At 47.2% G+C, this 21,219-nt stretch overlaps 1 protein-coding gene across 5 annotated transcripts in view; it reads left to right on the top strand.

The window, feature by feature from the left end:
* Positions 1 to 21,219, top strand: part of AXIN1 (axin 1) — a 76,357-nt gene that overhangs the window by 37,119 nt on the left and 18,019 nt on the right. For all 5 annotated transcript variants that reach the window (XM_037157253.2, XM_037157251.2, XM_037157252.2 and 2 more), the window contains exons 3-4: positions 9,033 to 9,173; positions 17,369 to 17,465. In XM_037157253.2, the coding sequence (XP_037013148.2) occupies positions 9,033 to 9,173; positions 17,369 to 17,465 (238 nt within the window). The remainder of the gene's footprint in view (positions 1 to 9,032; positions 9,174 to 17,368; positions 17,466 to 21,219) is intronic.

Raw genomic sequence — 21,219 nt, 5'->3', positions numbered from 1 at the left:
ATTATGTGGCCATGTGGTCCCTGCAGACCGCACCAGATGACCACCTGCTAAGTGGTCCCTCCAGCGAGTGCTTGTTTCCTGAGCTTCCCACCCTCCTCCCCGGGAGGCTCAAACAGGAAGGTACACTCAGTGTCACCAGAGTCTGTGATGAGGTGGCCGTGTACTTGTACTGATTGTAACATGATCAAGAACCACACTTGGACACTTGGCCGTGGAGGCTTCTGAGCCAGACAGCACATCCTGGGCTTGTTAAAATCTGGCCTCTGTGGGCTGTTGCACACTCAGTTTCTTTGGTCTGTGCCAGTGTTCAGTCTTTTTGCATAGTTTATGCTTGTTTCACCCTTGTCCCCAGGGTGCTGATGACTGTGTGCCCTGTCTTCTGTGGTACAGGACAACATACACAGAATTCAAGCCACACTCCTTGGTTTCCCTTTCTGGGAACCAGTGGTGGTGTCCTAGGTTTCTGTCTGCCCAGTGACTGTCCCCTGCCCTTCTGGTGTCAGAGCCCTTCCCTCAACATGTGGGTGTGGAAGAGGGTGCTGTGGTGGGAACATGGCTAAGCCCAGTCCCTTAAGGTGTGGGCTCTAGGCTAGGACAGGAGCAGGTCTGAGAGAATGACACCAATACTTAGGAAGGGGCAGGCCTAGGAAGGGGCAGGCCTTGGGCTTGTCAGGTCTCCCCAGACTCACCCACCTACCGTCTGTGGCAGACCCCATTCTGCCTGTGTTGCTTGGAGGGGATTTTTCACATCTTGCTGATAGCAGGGAACCGGTCCTTGCTATTGCTTGCTGTGTGCCAGAAAGCTGAAGGGTTTCATCGGACCCAGCAGTTCTGCATCCAGATTTCCATCTTTGACCTGACAAGGGATCTCTGAGACCAAGATGGATGGAGATGCATGATGAGGGCTCCTGAGGAGCAGACAGATTGTGACGGGGGCACAGAGGGCTGGGAAGTACGTGGGGTATGCCTAGAGGGTGGGTGGCCAGGTGAGGAGCTGAGGTGAGGGTGGGGCTCAGTCAGAGACAAGCTGAAAACCAGGCTACCTGGTGGGATCCCAACCTGAGAGTGGGGCGCCTTCCTCCCAAGCAGTCGTCGACTGGCCCCCGGAGCCCAAGAGCAGCCATACTTTCCAGCCTCCTTGCATTCTGAACCTTTTAAAAGCTCTGACCAGGGCTGTCTTTCCTTCCTGCTTGGTTAGCGATGCAAGGTCTTCAGTCAGGTTAGAAATATATAGTTCCAGCGTTTCTGGCTATTCTCAGCAAGAGGCTTGCCCTGAATCTCCCGGTAGGATCCCCTCCCACCCACGGAGGAGGTAGGAACCCAATACACAGCAGGCTTCCAAGGGCCTGCGCGCCAGCCTGTAGTCTCACAGGTTATATGGCACTGGGTCATACGCATGTGCTGTGGGGAAGAAAGCGTCACCCTAGGCTGGCACTTCAGAGAGATTTCACACACGGTGTCTGGCCCTCCATCCAGTATAACGAGATACTGAATGAAAATAATTAGGCCTCAAGGATACAAGACAAAAGGGTAAAAACTGAGAGGGAAGAAACTGTGGGGGTGTAGATAATGCAGTTAACAGGTACCCGCTTGGTGAAAATCTGTCAGGTCCAGGGAGGGAGTACTGGCTGAGCTGGGGCCCCATGCCACAGAGCAAGGACGTGTTCCCAGACCAATGGGGCCATGATTGGGTGTGAGTAGAAGTGGAAGGAATGGGTTATAATCTACTGGATAAAGAAAAATCTGAGGTCCACACTGATATAAATCAGTGTGGTGGAGAAAAGTCTTCCTTACAGTAGAACGCCAACTAATAAATACAGCTCAAATGATGGCATTAGAAAATCACTGGGCGAGACTTCCACCAAGATGGAGGCATAGGTGGAGATGTCGTGCTTTCTCCCACAGCCAGGTTGAGAGACAACAAAATATTAGCAACAGAAAACACGGCCGGAACACAGAAAATTGAACTTTTCGGAAGTCTGATAACAAATTCTTCAGCCTGACCAGTAAGAGGGGCGAAGTCAGCAGCTGGTGGAGCAGGGTTGCACAGGAAAACTCAGCCAGATGGACTCAGGCGCTCGGATCCCAGGCCTGGGGTTGCAACCGGCGGACCCAGTGAGCGACCAGTGAGCCACCAGCGGATCCTGTGAGGGAGAAGGGCGGTGGGTTGACTGGCGGGTTGACTGTGGTCCCGCATTTGTGCACAGATAGACCAATGAGAGAGTGGGTGGTGAGACAATGAGACCGAGCAGGCCCCAGCGGCCAGAGGCAGCAGAGGGGGCCGCCATTTCCCTGCTCTGACCCCGCCCCCACATACAGCGTCACAACCCAGCAACCTGGGTGGCCCCTCCCTGGTAAACACCTAAGGCTCCACTCCTCATAATTAACGGGCGGGCGCGAACAGACCAAAATTGGCTCAAGAAGATCTCAAAGCCCCAGAGCCCATAAATCTGGGCGACAAATCGCAAAACTTTCAGATGCATGGTTCAAAACACTGGTGATCAGGATGCTCACAGAACTGGTTGATTATAGTCACAAATTAGAGGAACATATGAAGGCTAAACTAATTGAAATGAAGGGAATTGCACAGGAAACCAATAGTGATGAAGAGGAAACTGGGACTCAAATCAAGGGAGTGAACCAGAAGGAAGAAACCAATGGCCAAACAGGAAAATATGAAGAAACAAGAATTCAAAATAATGAGAAGAGACTTAGGAACCTTCAGGACATCTTTAAACGTTCCAACATCTAAATTATAGGGGTACCAGAAGGGGGAAAGGAACAGCCACCAGTGGAAAACTTATTTGAACAAATAATAAAGGAGAATTTCCCCAATCTGGCAAAGGAAATAGACTTCCAGGAAATCCAGGAAGCTCAGAGAGTCCCAAAGAAGTTGGACCCAAGAAGGAACACACCAAGGCACATCACAATTACATTAGCCAAGATTAAAATGAAGGAGAGAATCCTAGAAGCAGCAAGAGCTAAGGGGACAGTCACCTACAAAGGAGTTCCCATCAGACTGTCAGCGTATTTCTCAAAAGAGACCTTACAGGCAAGAAGGGGCTGGAAAGAGGTATTCCAAGTCATGAAATCCAAAGACCTACAACCAAGATTACTCTATCCAGCAAAACTTTCATTTAGAATGGAAAGGCAGATAAAGTGCTTCTCAGATCAGATCAAATTCAAGAAATTCATCATCACCAAGCCCTTATTACATGAAATGTTAAAGGGACTTATCTAAGAAAAAGAAGATAAAAAAAGATGAACAGTGAAAGGACAGCAAACTCACAGTTATTAAGAACCACACCTAAAACAAAAGCAAACTAGGAGGACAGCTAGATCAGGAGCAGAACCATAGAAATGAAGATCACATGGAGGGTTAGCAACAGGGGAGTGGGAGAAGGAGAAGGGGGGAGAAGGTACAGAAAATAAGTAGCATAGACAGTAGATAGAAAATAGATAGGGGGGAGGGCAAGAATAGTAGGGGAAATACAGAATCTAAAGAATTTGAGACACATGGTCATAAACTAAAGGGGGGAATGGTGGGGGAGGGGTTGTGCAGGGTGGAGGGGAATGAAGGGGGGGAATAGAACAACTGTAACAGCATAATCAAAAAAAATTAAAAAAAAACAACAGGGAAAAAAATAAAAATAAAATACTTTTTAAAAAAAGAAAGAAAATCACTGGGCGTTTAGAGTATGTACATAATCTCAAAGTCTCTCCTCATGAATTGTGTATTGATTACAAAGGAAAAATAGTAAATTAAGAGTGGAAAAGGCCCTGGCTGGTGTAGCTCAGTGGATTGAGTGCGGGCCTGAGAACCACATGATCACAGTTCGATTCCCAGTCAGGGCACATGCCTGGGTTCCAGGCCAGTTCCCAGCAGGGGACGCACGAGAGGCAACCATACATTGATATTTCTCTCCCTCTCTCCTTTCCTTCCCCTCTAAAGATAAATAAAAATCTTAAAAAAAAAAAAAGAGTGGAAAAACTTGGCAGGCACTTGGTTTGCTGCCAGTGTGGGACCAGCCAACATGATGTTCTTCTGGATGTGACACAGCATCATGTCTCTCATGTGTCTGCCAAATATGCCCGGCATCGATCTCACAGCCAGGAAACAGCAAGATGCCCAACAGAACAACCGGCCTGGACTCATGAGAACTTGGTGCTCAGGAAGGGTGAAGATTGAGGATCTGCCCTGGTTAAAGAAGACAGAAGACACCTGATAGTCAGTGTATATTGATGGCCTGGATCTTGGGAAATAAAAATAGCTCCAAAGGCAATATTGGGATGGTGGAGGAAATCTGAATTTGGCCTTTGGATTAGTGACTGGTATTGTATAGGTTGAACTGCCTGCTGCCCTTGGCCTGTGGTGAGAGCAGAGCCACTGTGAGTTACAGGTGAGGGAGTGATACTCGCCTTAGCCTTATCACTGAGGAGAGGAGGAGGAGCTGCCAGCCAGTCTCCAAGTCTGCCTCCCGCGTCCACAGAGGGGCGGGCAGACGAGGCTCGCAGCTCAGCACCTTGCAAGAAGCGAAAGGTGTAGAAGCTGACAAGTGACATTTTCAGAGTGCCTGGGATGTACAAATCTCTTAGATCCTGCTTTCAGTTCTTTTGGATACATGCCAAAATGTGGGATTACTGGTTCATACAGTAATTGTTTTAATTTTTAGCAACTGCTATACTGTGTTCCATAGTGACTGCACCATTTTATATTCCCATGACTAGTGCACAGGTTTCCATAGAAACTGAAAATAACCACCAACCTAGAATTTCAACCTAACGAAAATTTCCTTCAAGAATGAAGGGGAAGTACAGTTTCAGACCGGCAAACACTGAGAAAGTTCTCACCAGCAGCTCCTTACTAAAGAAGGTGCCTACAGGCATTCTTCAAGCAGAGGGAAAATGCTCTCGGGTGGAAACTCCGGGACATGACGGGGAAAAGACAAATGTGTGGATAACTCTAGGTGACTCTCAATTGGTAAAACAATACTGATAATGTCTTGTGGGGTTTAAGAAATATATACAGGTAAAACACAGGATACCAGGGAGCACACCAGCACATCAGGGGTGGGGAGAGGTGAATGGAGGGGGTTCTGGTCTGTGCTGCCTGGGAAGAGGTAAATGCGCTTAATTGGACTTCGGAACACCAAGGCTTCCTATTGTAACCTTTACGGGAATCATTCTCTGAGTAGTAAAAGGGCTAGTTTATCAGAGGGAGGAGATAGAACATGAAAAATACTCAGAGGGCAAGAAAGAATAAAAGAAAATATAACAGATGCAACAAACAGAAAGCAAGATGGTGGCCCCACTCTCAGTAATCACACTTAATGCAGCAGGACTGAGTGATGTAATTAAAAGAAAAAAGCTCTCAAACTGGATCTTAACAAAGACGGGAAAGTAAGAGACTATAGAAAGGTTAAATGTGAAAAGATGGAAGTCGAAAGTCCTGTGAGCAGCAGCCAGAGAACAGTCGACACAGGCAGGACGAGGGCCAGGGCGCATGTTTGTGGGTCCCGGCAGGTTTTATCTGAGAACTCCGAGAGCTCCAGAGGAGTTGGGCATTTCCCTGGGTGCACCACTTGGGGTGTCGCCCATATTTGCTGTGCTCTATTAATGCCGGAGTCTGCGTCGACTCACTAGCACATATGTGCATATGCACGCACAAGCACACATGACTCTGGTCCCGGCGTCCCCCACATGACATTTCCTCTCACCTGTCACTGGCCAGAGTTTTCTTTGTCACATCAGCCTGCAGTGAAGGCCCCTGGGCCCTATTTTCCATGCCAGGAGGTGAGCACTAACCTGTCCCAGGAGCCAGCTCCACGTTTAAAAGGCAAACGGGTGATGGTAGCGCTTCCTCCTTTCTCTTCTCTCTTCCCTTTGTTCTCTGAACTTCGAATGCATGTATATAGTGGGGTTTGCTCTGCACGGGAGGCGATAGAAAATGAAGAATCTGTGTTTTCCCTGACTATCAACTTAAAGATGAATATTTCTTCTGTACATGTGAAAGACATGTCTGGGAGCTGTCAGAGGAGGAAGGCAGACAGACTCGGATGCACCAAGGTCTGAGGCTTGGTCCTGTCTGGTGCGGTTCCTGCCCCGTGGGGGAGGGTGAAGGCGGGCGCGTGCGGGTGTGCAGGGGCCTCAGTGTGATCTGTGGGCTTGTGCTTCCACGGAGTAAGTGCTGGGACACCTTTCTCTCTCACTCTTTTTTTTTTTTTTTTTTTTTAGATTTTATTTATTTATCTTTAGAGAGGAAGGGAAGGAGAGAAATATCAATGTATGGTTGCCTCTCGTGAGTCCCTTGCTGGGAACTGGCCTGCAACCCAGGCATGTGCCCTGACTGGGAATCGAACCACGATCGTGTGGTTCGTAGGCCCGCACTCAATCCACTGAGCTACACCAGCCAGGGTGCCTTTTTCTCTTTAATTTGAATTCTTTTTTGTTTAACCAAATGGGTGTTCATAAAAAGTCACCAAAATTTAATATCCCTTAAATGTGAAAAGGAAATTGAAAAAGTTTAGCAGGTATTCTATAATTTGAATTTCAGTACGGTGGCTGTTAGGTGACAGTATTGGTGGTTTTAATTTTTTATGTGCCAGAAGAGTAACTGTTATTTTAAAAATAATAGTTTTGATACTTAAAGCAAAGAAATTGACATTGCATACTCCTGTCATTTTGTCTGGTCTGTGTCAGATACAATCTAGGCAAAGAGGTGTAAACAGAGAAGACCCAGGGATAGACTGTCCTTATCTCTGAAGATATCCTTGTCCTTCCTGTTAGTCTTTGGCCATGACGTGTTCCCGGAGCCTTCATAATCCTGCCTCTGCCCTCTTTAGGCCGGAACATGCTAGTGGCCTCCAAGGATGCCCTCAGGGTGCACTGGGTGGGTCAGAAATACTTTGTGTGATGTTGGACAGTGACTGACCCACTGGGGGTAGTGTCCCCTCTGTGGTGCCAGAATGATGAGCACCTGCTTCCTGAGCTGGTGGGTCAGTTACATGACTGAGTTACTGTCCACTGCTGTGAGCTCAAAGCTGGAATAGGAGGATTACTGACCGTGGTTGGCACTGTTTTTGGTGTTTGCGGCCTCAGGTACTGCTCTTGCCAAGGCCTACAGGGAAGATGGCCCCTCCTTTGGGGCCCTGCTGTCTGGCCCAGTCCAGCCCCACATAGCCTGTGTGACAGGTGTCCAAGATACCAAAATGCCTTGTCCTGCAGTCAGGTTAGAGCACCTTTTTCTGGGTATGTGCACGACATGAAACAGGGCTTCCAGAAGGTTCTACTTATCAGGCAGTGGTTATCCACCTGACAGATTGCTTCTGTCAGCTTAGAAACAATCTGGTCTCTCCTCTTTCTACACTGAGAACACTGAAGTCCAAAGGACAAGGTGACTTGTTCCAGGTCCCCGCAGTCAGTGTGGGCTGCCATTCACCAGCACAGCAAGTGCTCGAGTACGGTCAGCAGCACACTTCAGCAGCATACTCACTTCCAGTCAGAAGTGAGGCTGGGGCTGTGGGGACTGTGACTGGGGCCCGGTGTGCACATCACTGAGCTTTCAGCACGAGAACCCCAGCCTCCTGCACAGACATCGGGGCCTTTGGAGAACCTTAGTCCTTTCCCACTTCAGCACAGTCAGGAAGAGCTGATATGTAGATAGATTCATGGAATAGCATAGACACCGGAATAGATGCATATGTGACTGAAGTTCAGATACGATGCAGAGAAAGATTCAGCACTTAGTGTTAGTAACTGGCTTTCCATTTTGGTACAAGAAAGTGAGGTAGATTTTACATGCACATACATTTCAGATAAATATCAAAATTTAAAAAAACTCCTGAATGATTTGAAGGTAAATAGAAGAATGTATTTTTACTCTTGGAAGGAGGAAGGCCTACCTATGTCAGATAGAAAAAGTTCTATAAAGGAAGACGTTGCAAATCTGATTTCATACAAATAAAACACTTTTGTATGACCACAATCAACATGAGGAAAGTTTTTTTTTTAAAAAGGGGCATTTAGGGAAAACATTTTTTTGCATATGTAGCTAGAGATTAATAGTAACAGTACAATGGAAAATGGACAAAAGGCGTGAATAGGTAACTTAGAGGAAGGAATTTGAATGACACCCAAACTTGCTGGCCTGACTTGTTAATCAGGGAAAATGAAAACTAAAGTGAAGTGTCATTTTCTGGGTGACCACATGGCCAGTGGAGGTGAATCGCACCTAGGAAGTGACTGCTCCTGGAAGGAAGTGACTGGAGGGCAGCATGAAGCCCGTGTTAAACCCTCAGGTACCTTCCCCTGCTGTCCCCTACGGTTCATCCTGTGGCAGTTCTCAGACCTGTATGCCGGAGTCCTGACTGGCTCTGTGACCCCCGTGAAGGGGTCATGGCCTGCTGTCATCGGGCTATCATGAGAACCACACAGAGTAGTGGGCACCAGGGTTGATGCTGCTGCTGCAACACCCAGGAGGTTGGTGTGCTTTGCAGCAAGTAAGTCTGCTCATTAGAAGAAGGAAGAGCAGCCCTGGCTGGTGTGGCTCAGTGAATTGAGCACGGGCCTGCGAGCTAAGGGTCACCAGTTAGTTTCCCGGTTAGGGGGCGTGCCTGGGTTGCAGGCCAGGTCAGGCCCCTAGTGAGGGGTGCCTGAGAGGCAACCCCACATTGATATTTCTCTCCCTCTCATTCTCCTTCCCTTCCCCTCTAAAAATAAATACATAAAATATTTTTAAAAAAGAAGAGCAGAACAGCCATGTCCCATTCCTAGTTACGTGCATAAAAAACGCAAACCCAAATGATAATATGTGTGTTCACTTACCTGATACAGAGGAAAGACCTGCAAAGTACCTTGGACTTAACTGATCCCTCTGGGGAGGTGGGAGGCAGAATGAAGGTACCAACCCTTTCTGTTTTTCTTGAATTGTTTCCACTTGTAGTTTATGTATAAGGATATCCATGTGATTCTGAAAACATGCATGAATTCGAGAAGATGTTGGGCTGCTGCTGATGTGTGCTCCTTGTTTGCAGGTATGGATCCTGGCGGGAGCCTGTCAACCCCTACTACGTCAACTCTGGCTACGCCCTCGCTCCAGCCACCAGCACCAACGACAGTGAGCAGCAGAGCCTGTCCAGTGATGCAGACAGCCTGTCCCTCACTGACAGCAGTGTGTAAGTCCCCCCTGCCTGGGTGAGTGCAGCAGAGCACAGCAGCCTGTGCCAGTCCCAGCTGGGGCTTTATCTTCATGGAAAGTGACTTGTGGCTCTTCCTGCAACTTGATGCTAGTGTAACTGACATATAGATGGACCAGCTGCATTACAGGAAGTGTTGTTAAAAATTCTAATATAAACTAGAGTTGAGTTTTACGTTAGTTGCTTCTCTCTGAGGCTGACACTCCAGAACCTTTGGAAGAGGGGAAACCTTAGGGTGACATTGAAACAAATTCCAGGGCTGCCTGGTCTGGGGCACTTTGGTTCCTTTCTTCTCTTTGGTTTTTATAGTCTGGGGTTCACTTTAAAGATCAGCATATGTGCCCTGACTAGTGTGGCTCAGTTGGTTGGAATGTTGTACCGTTAGCTAAAAGGTTGCAGGTCCAATTCCTGGGTGGGGCACATGTGTAGATTGCGGGTTCGGTCCCCCTTTGGGGTGTGTACAAGAGGTAGCGAATTGATGTTTCTCTCTGACATAGATGTTTCTCTCCCCTTCTCCCCTTCCTTCCCCTCTTTCTAAGATCAATTAGCATGTCCTCAGGTAAGGATGGATGGATAAATAAAATAAAGATCAGCGCTGGTTAAGCAGCCAAGGAAGGCATTTGCCTGCCCAGGCAGATGTGACCCTGGTACTATCCCTAAAAGGCTGTACTGCTGTGCAGGTAGATTTCTTATTGACACTGTTCTGCACTTGTCAGTTTTTTTAATTTAGAAATTATTATACAGTTGGCAGTCACTGTCACCTTATTGTGGGGGAACAGGGAAATGGGAGCAAGAGAGGAATTTGGTGCAGCTGGTTCTGTGCTGGCCCAGTGCCCGGATGTTGCAGAAACTGCAGCCGGGGCTTCACATGTCTGAGAGGCTTCAGTAACCATGTAAAAACACACTGAGCCCCCGTGTCCCTCAGTGGTGACAGAGGATCTTCCACATCCTCTCCAGGGAAGCCCTCCCTTTGTGGAAAAGTACTTGTTTTCTAATACCTTCTCCTTCACTTTGGCAGGTGGCTGGCTTGTTGGGATGCAAGTGCACATTAGAAGCTTGATGGTGTCAAACACTGTCTTACTAGATCAGGGCATCGCCTATCCCACCCTCTGAGGTCATTGGGGGTCTTAACCTTTGCTGCCTGAGACGTCAGACTTGCCCAGCTTTTGATCCTTTTGCTGTTTACCATCTGACCAGTGCGATGGGAAGTATCTGCTCAGGGTCAGGACTGGGGGTGGGGGCTGACTCCAGGGCATCCTCCAGCATCAGGGCCAGGAAGCCTTTGGCTGTGACAGTGGGCAGATGTGAGCCCACTGACCACCTTCTTCAGGGTCGTTTTCCCACAAGACTGAGACTGGCTAAGGGTATGTCTGGAGCTCCCAGCTGGGCTGGGACAACAGCTATCAGCTGGTCACAGGGACACTTCTTGCCCATCCTGAAAGCTGAGGAGTCATAGACTTAAATAAGAAAGAAAAAAGTGATACAAAACCCATGTGTTTGTAGGTGAACATGCTTTTATATTGTGTACTGCTTTTTATAGTTTACACCTTCCATTTGGCTTTTTAAAAATCTCTTTTGTAAACATTCTTAAATATTTTGTTGATCCAGCCTCCTACAAATCTCAAAACCAATCATAGTACTAGTTGAAATTCAGTCAATATTTCTTAAATTACTGTTTCGACTATTAGACTTCCAGTCAAGATGGCAGTATAGGTAGACATGGGTTGCCTCCTCAAGAAGCACATCAAAATTTTAACTAACAGGCCCTGGCTGGTGTAGCTCAGTGGATTGAGCACGGGCCTGTGCACCAAAAAATTGGGATTCAATTCCCAGTCAGGGCACATGCCTGGGTTCCAGGCCGGTTCCCTGCAGGCCAGTTCCCGGCAGGGGATACATGAAAGGCAACCGTACATTGATATTTCTCTCCCTCTCTCCTTCCCTTTCCCTCTAAAGATAAATAAATAAAAATTTTTTTTAAATGTTCAACTAATATACAGAACAACCATCACTCAGAACTGACAAATCAAGTTTAGTAGAAGTCTGACAACTATGGAATTAAAGGAACCACATCCATCCAGACTGGTAGTAGGAGGTGCACAGGTGCAAAATAAGCTGGTCCCACACCCATGTGGATAAAAATTCGGGAGGAATATCTCAGGCTCAAGGAGTCCCAGACCCACACTAGCCCCCAGTCCAGGGTTCCGGTGCCAGGAAGATAAATCTCCACAACTTCTGGCTGCAAAAATCAGGGGGGATTGAGTCAGTGGAATAAACTTCTGGAGCCTCAATCAGTTCCTCCCTTTTTTTTTTTTTTAAAGAGAGGGAGAGAAACATCAATGTGTGGTTGCCTCTCATGTGTCCCCTGCCGGGAACTGGCCTGCAACCCAGGCATGTGCCCTGACTGGGAACCAAACCGCGATACTCTGGTTCGCAGGCCCGCGCTCAATCCACTGAGCTACGCCAGCCAGGGCTAGTTCCTCCCTTTTTAAAAAAGGTTTTATTTATTCATTTTTAGACAGATGGGAACAGAAGGAGAAAGAGAGAGAAATATCAGTGTGTGGTTACCTCTTGAGCACCCCATACTGGGGACCTGGCCCGCATCCCAGGCATGTGCCCTGACTGGGAATTGAACTAGAACCCTTTGGTTCTCAGCCCGTGCTCAATCCACTGAGCTATACCAGTCAGGGCTTCAAGTGGTTCCTCATAAGGAACCCCCACATGGACTTATTCAGACTCACTCCCTCTGAGCTTCAGCACCAGGAAGCAGCTTGAAAGGCACCATTGGTATATAGGGAGATACTGGCATCAAAGCGAGCAGAGGTCATTGTCGCTTTTCTGAGCCCTCCCTATACAGAGCCAGTAGGCTGGGGCCATATCTGAGACTCCATCAACCTGGCTAACACTGTCTGACCCACCTTGGAGATCCCTAGAGACTATGCCCCACCCAACTTACAGGCCCACCCAAGGGGCTTTTCCATAAAAGTGGCTGGTTCTGAATCTTAATAAACAAGCAACAGCTGGCTTCAATGAGCCCTAGCAGCAGCCAGATTAGATTCACAGCTTGGCTTTGCCTAGGAACCTCCAAGCCCAACACAAGTAGCAGCCAACTCAGACTGCTTTACAGCTCAGACAGGGTGCACTGGGCAAAAGAAAGGGTTGACCTTGGCCTGTACCACCCTAGAAACCCCAAGGTCAGCACACTCAGTGGACAGCTACAGACCGCATCGGAGCACTGCCACCCTGCCCCTGCACAGCTGATCCTCCACAGACAGTGGAAGGTGGTGGTCAGTGGTCACAGCCAGTCATTGCAGCTGACTGACCTAGGTAAATCACTCCCGTTGATCTGCCCACAGCAGCCAAGGCTCAACTACAAGAGGAGGGTGTCATTCAGTCCACATGAAGGGCACACCTCAAGTACCCAGTCTGGGTGATAGGGGAGGCTATGCCACTGGACCCTACAGGACACCTACTACCTTAGGCTGCACTACCAAGACTCAGAGTCAAAGCAGCTCTACCTAATACATAGAAACAAACACAGGGAGGTTGCCAAAATGAGGAGACAAAGAAACATGGCCCAAATGAAAGAGCTGAACAAAGCTCCAGAAAAGGAGCTAAAGGAAATGGAGATAAGCAATCTATCAGATGCAGAGTTGAAAACAGTGGTTATAAGGATGCCTAAGGAACTCAGTGAGACCTCAGCAGCATAGAAAAGATTCCGTCAGAAATGAAGGATCCCCTAATTGAAATAAAGAACAATTTATAGGAAACAACAGTAGAGTGGATGAAACCAAGAATCAAATCAATGATTTGAAACATAAGGAAGCAAAAAACAACCAATCAGAGCAAGAAGAAAAAAAGAATCTAAAAACATGAGGATAGTATAAGCAGCCTCTGGGATAACTCCAAGCAAACCAACATTTGCATCATGGGGTACCAGTAGAAGAGAAGGAGCAAGAAATTGGAAATCAATTTGAAAAATAATAAAAGAAAACTCCCCTACTTTGGTGAAGGAAATAGACATGCAAGTCCAGGGAGCACAGAGAGTCCCAAACAAGATGGATGCAAAGTGGCCCACTCTAAGATATATCATAATTAAAATGCCAGAGGTCGAAGATGAAGAGAGAATCTGACCTGGCTGGTGTGGCTCAGTGGATTGAGTGCTGTCCTGCAAACCAAAGGGTCATTCATTTGATTCCCAGTGAGGGCACATGTCTGTGTTGTGGGCCAGGTCCCAGGTAAGGGGGTGCTGTTTCTCTCCCTCTGTTTCTCCCCACCTTCCCTCTCTAAAAATAAAATGTTAAAAAATCATTAAAAACAAGAAAGTTAAAGAGAGAATCTTAAAATCATTAAGAGAAAAGAAGTTAGTTACCTACAGAGGAGTTCCCATAGGACTCTCAGTTGATTTCTCAAAAGAACTTTGCAGGCTAGAAAGGATTGGCAAGAAATATTCAAAGTCATGAAAAACAGGGACCTACAGCCAAGTTTGCTCTACCCAGCAAAGCTGTCAGATAAGAAAAAACTAAGGAGTTCATCATCACCAAGTCATTATTATATGAAATGTTAAAGGGACTTATTTAAGAAAAAGATCAAAACTATGAACAATAAAATGGCAAAAATACAAATCTATCAACAATTGGATCTAAAACACAAACTAAGTGAAGAAGCATAGAGACAGAATCATAGACACAGAGAGCCTTTTGATGGTTGCCAGATGGGAGGGGGTGCAGGGGAATGGGAGAAGAGGTGAGGGATTAAGAAGTACAAACAGGTAGTCACAGAATAGCCATGGGGGTGTAAAGTACAGTACAGGAAAGGGAGTAGCCGAAGCACTTATACACAGGACCCATGGACATGAACAATGGGGTGGGGACTGCCTGAGGGAGTGGGGGACACTAGATGGAGGGGGTCAGTGGGGGGAAAATCAGGACTACTATAATAGCGTAATCAATAAAATATAATTAAACGTAAATGAGTATTTGTTTAAATTTAAATTTTATTTTTAAATTACAGTGTACATTCAATATTATTTACTATTTTCAGATATACAGCATAGTGGTTAGACAGTCATGTACTTTACAGAGTGTTCATGTGATACTTCCCCTATCCACTTGTCACCATACATAGTTATTACAGTATTACTGGCTGTATTTCCTATGTCAGAATTTATATTCCTGTGACTGATTCCATAATACCAAGTTCTTAATCCCTTCACCTTTCCCCTGAATTCCCCAAGCCTACTCCCCTCGGGCAACCATCAGTCTGTTCTCTGCATCTATGGTCTGTTTCTGTTTTGTTTGTTTATTTAGTTCTTTAGATTCCACATACAAGTAAAATCATATGGTATTTGTCTTTCCCTGACTGACTTATTTCAGTTAGCATAATACCCTCTAGGCCCATCCATGGTGTCACTAATGGTAAGATGTCATTATTTTTTATGGCTGAGTAACGTTCCATTGTGTGTATGTCCCACATCTTTTCATCCCCTCGTCTGTTCATGGCATTTGGTAGCTCCCATATATCTTGTCTATTGTAAATGACACTGCTATGGAGGTAGGGGTTCGTAGATTCTTTTGAATTAGTGTTTTGGATTTCTTCAGCTATGTACCCAGAAGTGGAATTGCTAGGTGATAAAGCAGTTTCATTTTTAATTTTTTAAGGACCTTCTGTACTATTTTTCATAGTGGCTGCACAAGGGTTCCCTTTTCTCCACATCCTTACTGACACTTGTTATTGGCGATACACTGATGGTAGCTATATCTGACAGGCGTGACATGATACCTCATAGTGGTTTAAGTTGCATCTCTGATGGCTAGTGATGTTGAGCATCTTTTCATATGTCTATTGGCCATCTGAATATCCTCTTTGGAGAAGTGTCTATCCAGGTCCTTTGCCCATCATTTGCCTGTGTCTTTAAGGATTCTTCTAACACTGAATTTTAGTGTACAGGATAGATTACCATAAACTTATTTCCGAACCAAATTTAGCTAGCCCCCATCATTGCAAGTCTTGGGCTCTTTCTTTCCTTTTCGATGACCATGTGGTGACATCACCAGATGGAGCTATCCCTTCGGGTTGAGCTTCTATATCTCAGACTTCTCATGGACCATTTCATTCCCCTTTTTTTTGAATTTTTAAAAGAAAATGTTGACATGTTTTTTAGCAGCTTCTTAATTGAAATTACCACTGGAGTGTCCAGCCGTCCTTGCCAGGAGTGTGAAATATCGTGTGAAACGGTTACATCCAGCTGCAGCCCCGCACACCCCACAGGCACCCGCAGCACAAGACCTATCAAATTTGTAGCATCCGATTTTCTTCCCTGACATTCTGTTCCTAAAATCAAAGTTAACGTAGCCACGCAGTTTTCAATCTTCTCTAAAAGAATCTTAATTCTCTCCAAGAAAATGTTTGCTAAAGGAGAGATCTAAAATTTTTCAAATATTTTCTCTCTGATATTCTGTTTGTTTGGGTTTATACCGAGTATCAGAAATATAGGAATAGTCAAGAATTTGGAATGTAAAGTTGTGATGTACTTGAGTAATTATTAGAGGCCAAAAAATAAGATTGTGTGTTTTATCCAAGTTATTGTGGGGGCAGCTGCACTCAGCATGTCATCCACATGACAAAATGACAACCACTGTAGTAGTTAGTGGTCTTTGCACGTAGGTGTCCCAGGACAGTACCTAATCCGTGGAGGTATGTGGGATTTTTAGGTGCCCTATTAAAGTAGTACATGAGAAACAATCAGTTGGGCGGCTCAGGACATCTGGACCCTAGGGGCATGTAAATAACGGTATATTACATGTATTTGACTCACTTGTTCCTTGACACCTGTTCCCTTGAACACCTGTACCCCCACTGGGTTGCAGAGCCAGCTGCACTGCAGTACCCATTTGGTGTCCCGATAGCCAGGAACACCGAGGCGATGATAGGGAGGGACCATCACAGCCTCTCTCTGCCCCATTTCAAAGCTCGCCTTTTCCACCCAGACCAGGGCTCCAAGAACACTGTTGTGGTCCCACCTGCCCATGAAGCTGTCGAACTGGCAGGTTTGTGACTGCCCATGACAGGACACACCAAGTGTGGTGTGCTGGGCCACAAGGGGCAAGGTGGAAGCTTTGCTAGGCCATCCAGCATGGCCTCCCTAATGGGAGGGAAGGGGCCAAGGAGGTCAGGGTCCTGCACACACATTCACTGCAGCCTGGAGAGCAGGGAGGTGCACCTGGGGCTCCTTGGATGGGGAGGAAGTGGGAACCCAGAGAAGCCACTGTAGTCCTCCTGTGCTGAGTGTTAATGTATCTTCTTGCACCTGGTTCTGGGTAACCTTGGGCTGCCCAGAGTAGCTTTGACAAGGCAGGGATAGGACTGCAGGATTTTTAGGGATCGCATACATGTAGTGAATTATGTGTTAAATATGGCATCTCTGTTGATTAAGTGCACTTAGTTATCTTAAAGAATATGTAATTTCCCCTGGCTGGTGTGGCTCAGTGGATTGAACTCAGGCTGTGAACCAAAGGGTCACAGTTGGATTCCCAGTCGGGGCACATGCCTGGGTTGCAGGCCAGGTCCCCAGTGGGGGCCATGTGAGAGGCAACCACACATTGATGTTTCTCTCCCTCTCCTCCCTCCCTTCCCCTCCCTGTAAATAAATAAATAAAATCCTAAAAAAATAATATGTAATTTGATCTATATTTTTATCATAATCTTCAAAGGGTTCAATCACCAAAACTTAGGCCAAGAAAACTAACCTGAGCATCCCTCAGAGAGATCACACTGCTTGGCCAGTTTTACCTTGGAAGAAAGAGTAATGGAACTTTGGAAATCTTTCTCACCGTGATCTAGGTTATCTTGGCTGCTCGTTTTGCAGCCCTCAAATGTTTCTCATCCATGTAGAGCACCCCTCGCAGGCAGGCACACTGGGTCCTGCTTGGGCGATAAAGCAGGGGTTAGCAAATGTTTTCTGTGAAGAACCACTAGCAAGTATTTGAAGCTTTGTGGCCACATGCATTCTCCATCATATACTCCTCCCTTGCCTTTAAAATGTGAAAGCCTTTCTTAGTTATCAGGCCTTAGAAAAACAGGCCACACAGGCCCTGCCCGCGGTAAAGCCGGCACAGCTGTACTTTGTGGCGCTGTTCTTTGTGCACTCACTCCAGGCTGTCTCTTTCTTTTGGCAGGGATGGAATCCCACCCTACAGGATCCGCAAGCAGCACCGCCGGGAAATGCAAGAGAGTGTCCAGGTCAATGGGCGGGTGCCTCTACCTCACATTCCTGTAAGTTCCACTGCACACCCTGCACCCTTCCTGTCTCAGTTTGGGACGCACCACCCTCTCATACCCGTGCCCATCTGTTTTCCCCAGTCCATCTAACTAGGCTGCTACGGCCATGGCCAGTGGGAAAGGCACCTGCCTGACTTCCTGTGAGCTCAGCTCACATCCAGGGATAGCTGGTGGTCACGCCTCGCAGGCTGGAGGGGGTAGCTTGTAGGGTCCAGCCTGCAGAGTCGGTTCAGAAGAGAAGCGAGTGCCCTCCTGCACTGTCCACCGTGCATTCTTTTCTCACTGTGTCAAGGAGGTGATTTTCCTTGAGGTGGGAGAGCAGCTCTAAGTCTCCTTCGCAAACTCAACGCCCAGGCCTGGCCCTTGCAGGGCCACCTGACTGTGTTGTGTCAGAAGGCTGGCAGCGCCCCTGGCAGCCCCATCTCGAGTTACTGTGGATGCTGCCTTGTTCAAGATGAAAGGAGGCATCAGGCTTTCTGTGGCCGAATAGCAGGAGTTACCACGTGGACACCCTGACTTCAGAGCTACCTCAGCTCCACCTTTTGGATAAAAATAAAAAGGCGGTAGCAGCTCTCCTGCTTGTCCGGGTTCATAGAGCCCAGCACCAGGCAGGGCTGGCCACAGTTGTCTCCACCTGCAGAGAGTTCCTTTGTTGATGAACGGACTGGTGAGCTCTTTTTATTTCGACACAATGACTTTGAACAGGAAAGACTGTAGGGGAAGATAAGAAAAACTTGCGGGAGAGGCTCCAGCCCGTTGGTACCCGCAGCGTCTGGGGGCATCCAGGCTGCTCATTTGCAGTTTCTCTGCAGGGAGAGTGGTCATTTCTTGGGATCAAAGAACACATCCACCCTTAATCAGGATTGCTGGATTAGAGTCTCTGCAGATACTTTAATTTCCAAATAAGAAAAGGGATTGTTTATGGTTGAGAAGGAAGGATGGTGGTTTGTTCTTACTTCTGAGACAAGGACGGTCAAGCACTTTCTCACCACCCGGAGAACCCTTGGCAAGGACCTGGCCTAACCCAGGCACTGGTGGTGTCTGCTTAGGGAAAAGTGGAAGACACCGTGGGTGGGGTGCAGGTGCACGAGTGTTCGTGCACGTGCATGTGTCTGCTGCAGTTGACTTGGGGAACACCCAGCTTCACTTGTGTCATCTGGAGCAGTCTGAGCCTGAGCCGAGATGGCAACGGCAATGCGTCTTCACCCTCACAAAACATTTACTTGTGAAAAGCAACTTTTGGGTAGGACCTGCCAGGCCCTCCTGAGTCAGGAATCAGGTGCTGTCATCAGTGTCAGGACAGATGGGCACTGCCCCTGTGAGGAGAGTGACAAGGGCCCATTGCCCCAGTGCCTCCTGCCAGGATGTCACCAGGACACAGCCCAAGTTGCCATGGTGCACGAGAACTGGCTTCCGTTGCCTGTTCAGATGCCCCACTCCTTCCAGGGTCTCCTCACTGCCCAGTCCCCTGGGGCTTGCCAGCCACGGCTGCCTTCCCTCTCCAGCTCCTCTCCCAGGATCCTCTAGGAGCCCTTGACACCTGACTGCCCATTCTTCTTAGATCTGGTCTCCACATCTGCAGCACAGATCCCTGCCTGGTGTTGGGCACTGCCAGGCCTTCCACACCCACTCTTCCCACCCCTGAAGCATCAGCCTGTGTCCTGCCTTGAAGCTCTCAGCCCCTTTCTCTCTCCAGTCCCCTCAAAGGTTTCTGTGGCCAGCTCTGAATCCATCATGGTCAGCATCCATCCCACGCAGGGATGTTTGTCTCTGAGCACTTCATGTAATTTTTAAACCTAATCTTACAGGTTTCTGTGATGGTATTAGGTATTGTCTTTACTCCTGTTTTGCAGATGAGAAACAAGCAGGCAGAGTTGAGACCATGCTCAGAGCCCACCACCAGGGGGCACTGCCTCTACTCAGGCTCCCACCCTCAGAAAAGACTTCCTGAGTCTTTTCTCCTGGCCTTGTTCTAGGTCTGGAGGTAAGGGCTCTAAATAGTCACTGCCTGCCCACAGAAGTTAGAGAGGAGTCCTGTGTTCCACCCTGTCCCCAGGCCGTCTCTTTCTTCTGACTCATCTGAGGCCCCTCCAAACCCTCCCCCTCCTCAGCTACCCCTCCCCCTCCTACCTACACTTCAATGGCTTAGGTTTTTAAAACATGTTTTGCTATAAAGGACACTGAGACGGCTGGTGAAATTGAAATAACATCTGCTAATTAGGTAACAATATTATATCAGAGTTCTCTTTTTAAAATAATTGTCCTGTTTTAGGTATAAGAATGCCTTGGGTTATTATTTTAATTTTATTTATATATATATATACACATATATATATACACACACACATATATACACACACATATTTTAAATATTTTATTTATGTTTTAGAAGGGAGGAGAGGGAGATAGAGGGAGAGAAACATCAATGTGTGAGAGAAACATCAATGGATTGCCTCTCACATGCCCCCAACTGGGAATCTGGCCTGCACCCCCCTCCCCATATGTGCCCTGACTGGGAATTGAACTGGCAGCTTTTTGGTCTGCAGGCCAGTGCTCAATCCACTGAGCCACACCAGCCACAGCATATTTTTTTAATATATTAAAAATTTTTTTAATTGATTCTAGCCCTGGCCAGTGTTTCTTAGTGGATTGACTGCCAGCCTGCAAACCAAAGAGGCACTGCTTTGATTCCCAGTCAGGGCACATGCCTGGGCTGTGGGCCCAGGTCCCAGTAGGGGTCACTTGAGAGGCAACCACACATTGATGTTTCTCTCTCTCCTTCCTTTAAAAATAAATTAGTTAAATCTTTTTTTTTAAGATTTTATTTATTTATCTTTAGAGGGGAAGGGAAGGAGAGAGAGAGAGAAACATCAATGTATGGTTGCCTCTCATGAGTCCCCTGCTGGGAACTGGCCTGCAACCCAGGCATGTGCCCTGACTGGGAATCGACCGCGATTGTCTGGTTCGCAGGCCCGTGCTCAATCCACTGAGCTACACCAGCCAGGGCAAATTAGTTAAATCTTCAAAAAAAACAAAATTGATTGTAGAGAGAGAGAGAGAAGTAAACAGTCATCGGTTGTTTCTTGTATGTGCCCTGACAGAGAATTGAATCCGCAACCTTGGCATAGCCAGATGATGCTCTAACCAGCTTAGCTGCTGCCCTGGGTCATTGTTAAATACATTCTAAAGTGTTTAGGAGTAAATAAGGCAGCATATGAGCAGTTTGTTCTCGACTGGTTCAGAGAAGTGTGTGTCTGTGTGTACGCATGTGCTTGTGTCTGTGTGAATGAGAGAGAGAGTGACAATGTAAGAGAAATGTCAGCAGTTGGGGCATCTGGATGGGAGTTCTTATTGCTAGCCTTGCAACTTTTAAATTTGAAATTACTTCAAAATAAACCTCCCCCCCAAAAGGAGTTATACAGTATATCATTATAAAATACATTGCAGAATTATATTCTTTGAAAAGGAAAGTCCTTCAGAGTCCTACTTTTCCCCTGATTTTTTCCTGTGCCCTGCATTTTATGTCTCCCAAACCTGCAACAACCTGGTCCATGCACACTGTCAGGGGCTCCCACCCTCTTGTGTGTAGGGCGGGCACTGCAGGGAGCTGGTCGCTCCTGCAGTGTTCTGTGGGCTGTCTCCCACCTCTCCTCCCTCCTCTGCGGTCTGTGTAGCTCTACCTGTCCAGGCCCCAGGCCTCACCGGGTCTCGCGCTGGCCAAGCGTATTAGAAGCCCTTTTTGGGTAAG

This window comes from Artibeus jamaicensis, unplaced genomic scaffold, assembly GCF_021234435.1.
Source record: "Artibeus jamaicensis isolate MK-2021 breed Jamaican fruit bat unplaced genomic scaffold, CSHL_Jam_final contig_700, whole genome shotgun sequence".
NCBI classification, from domain to species: domain Eukaryota; kingdom Metazoa; phylum Chordata; class Mammalia; order Chiroptera; family Phyllostomidae; genus Artibeus; species Artibeus jamaicensis.
This window is presented reverse-complemented; position numbering and strand designations above follow the sequence as displayed.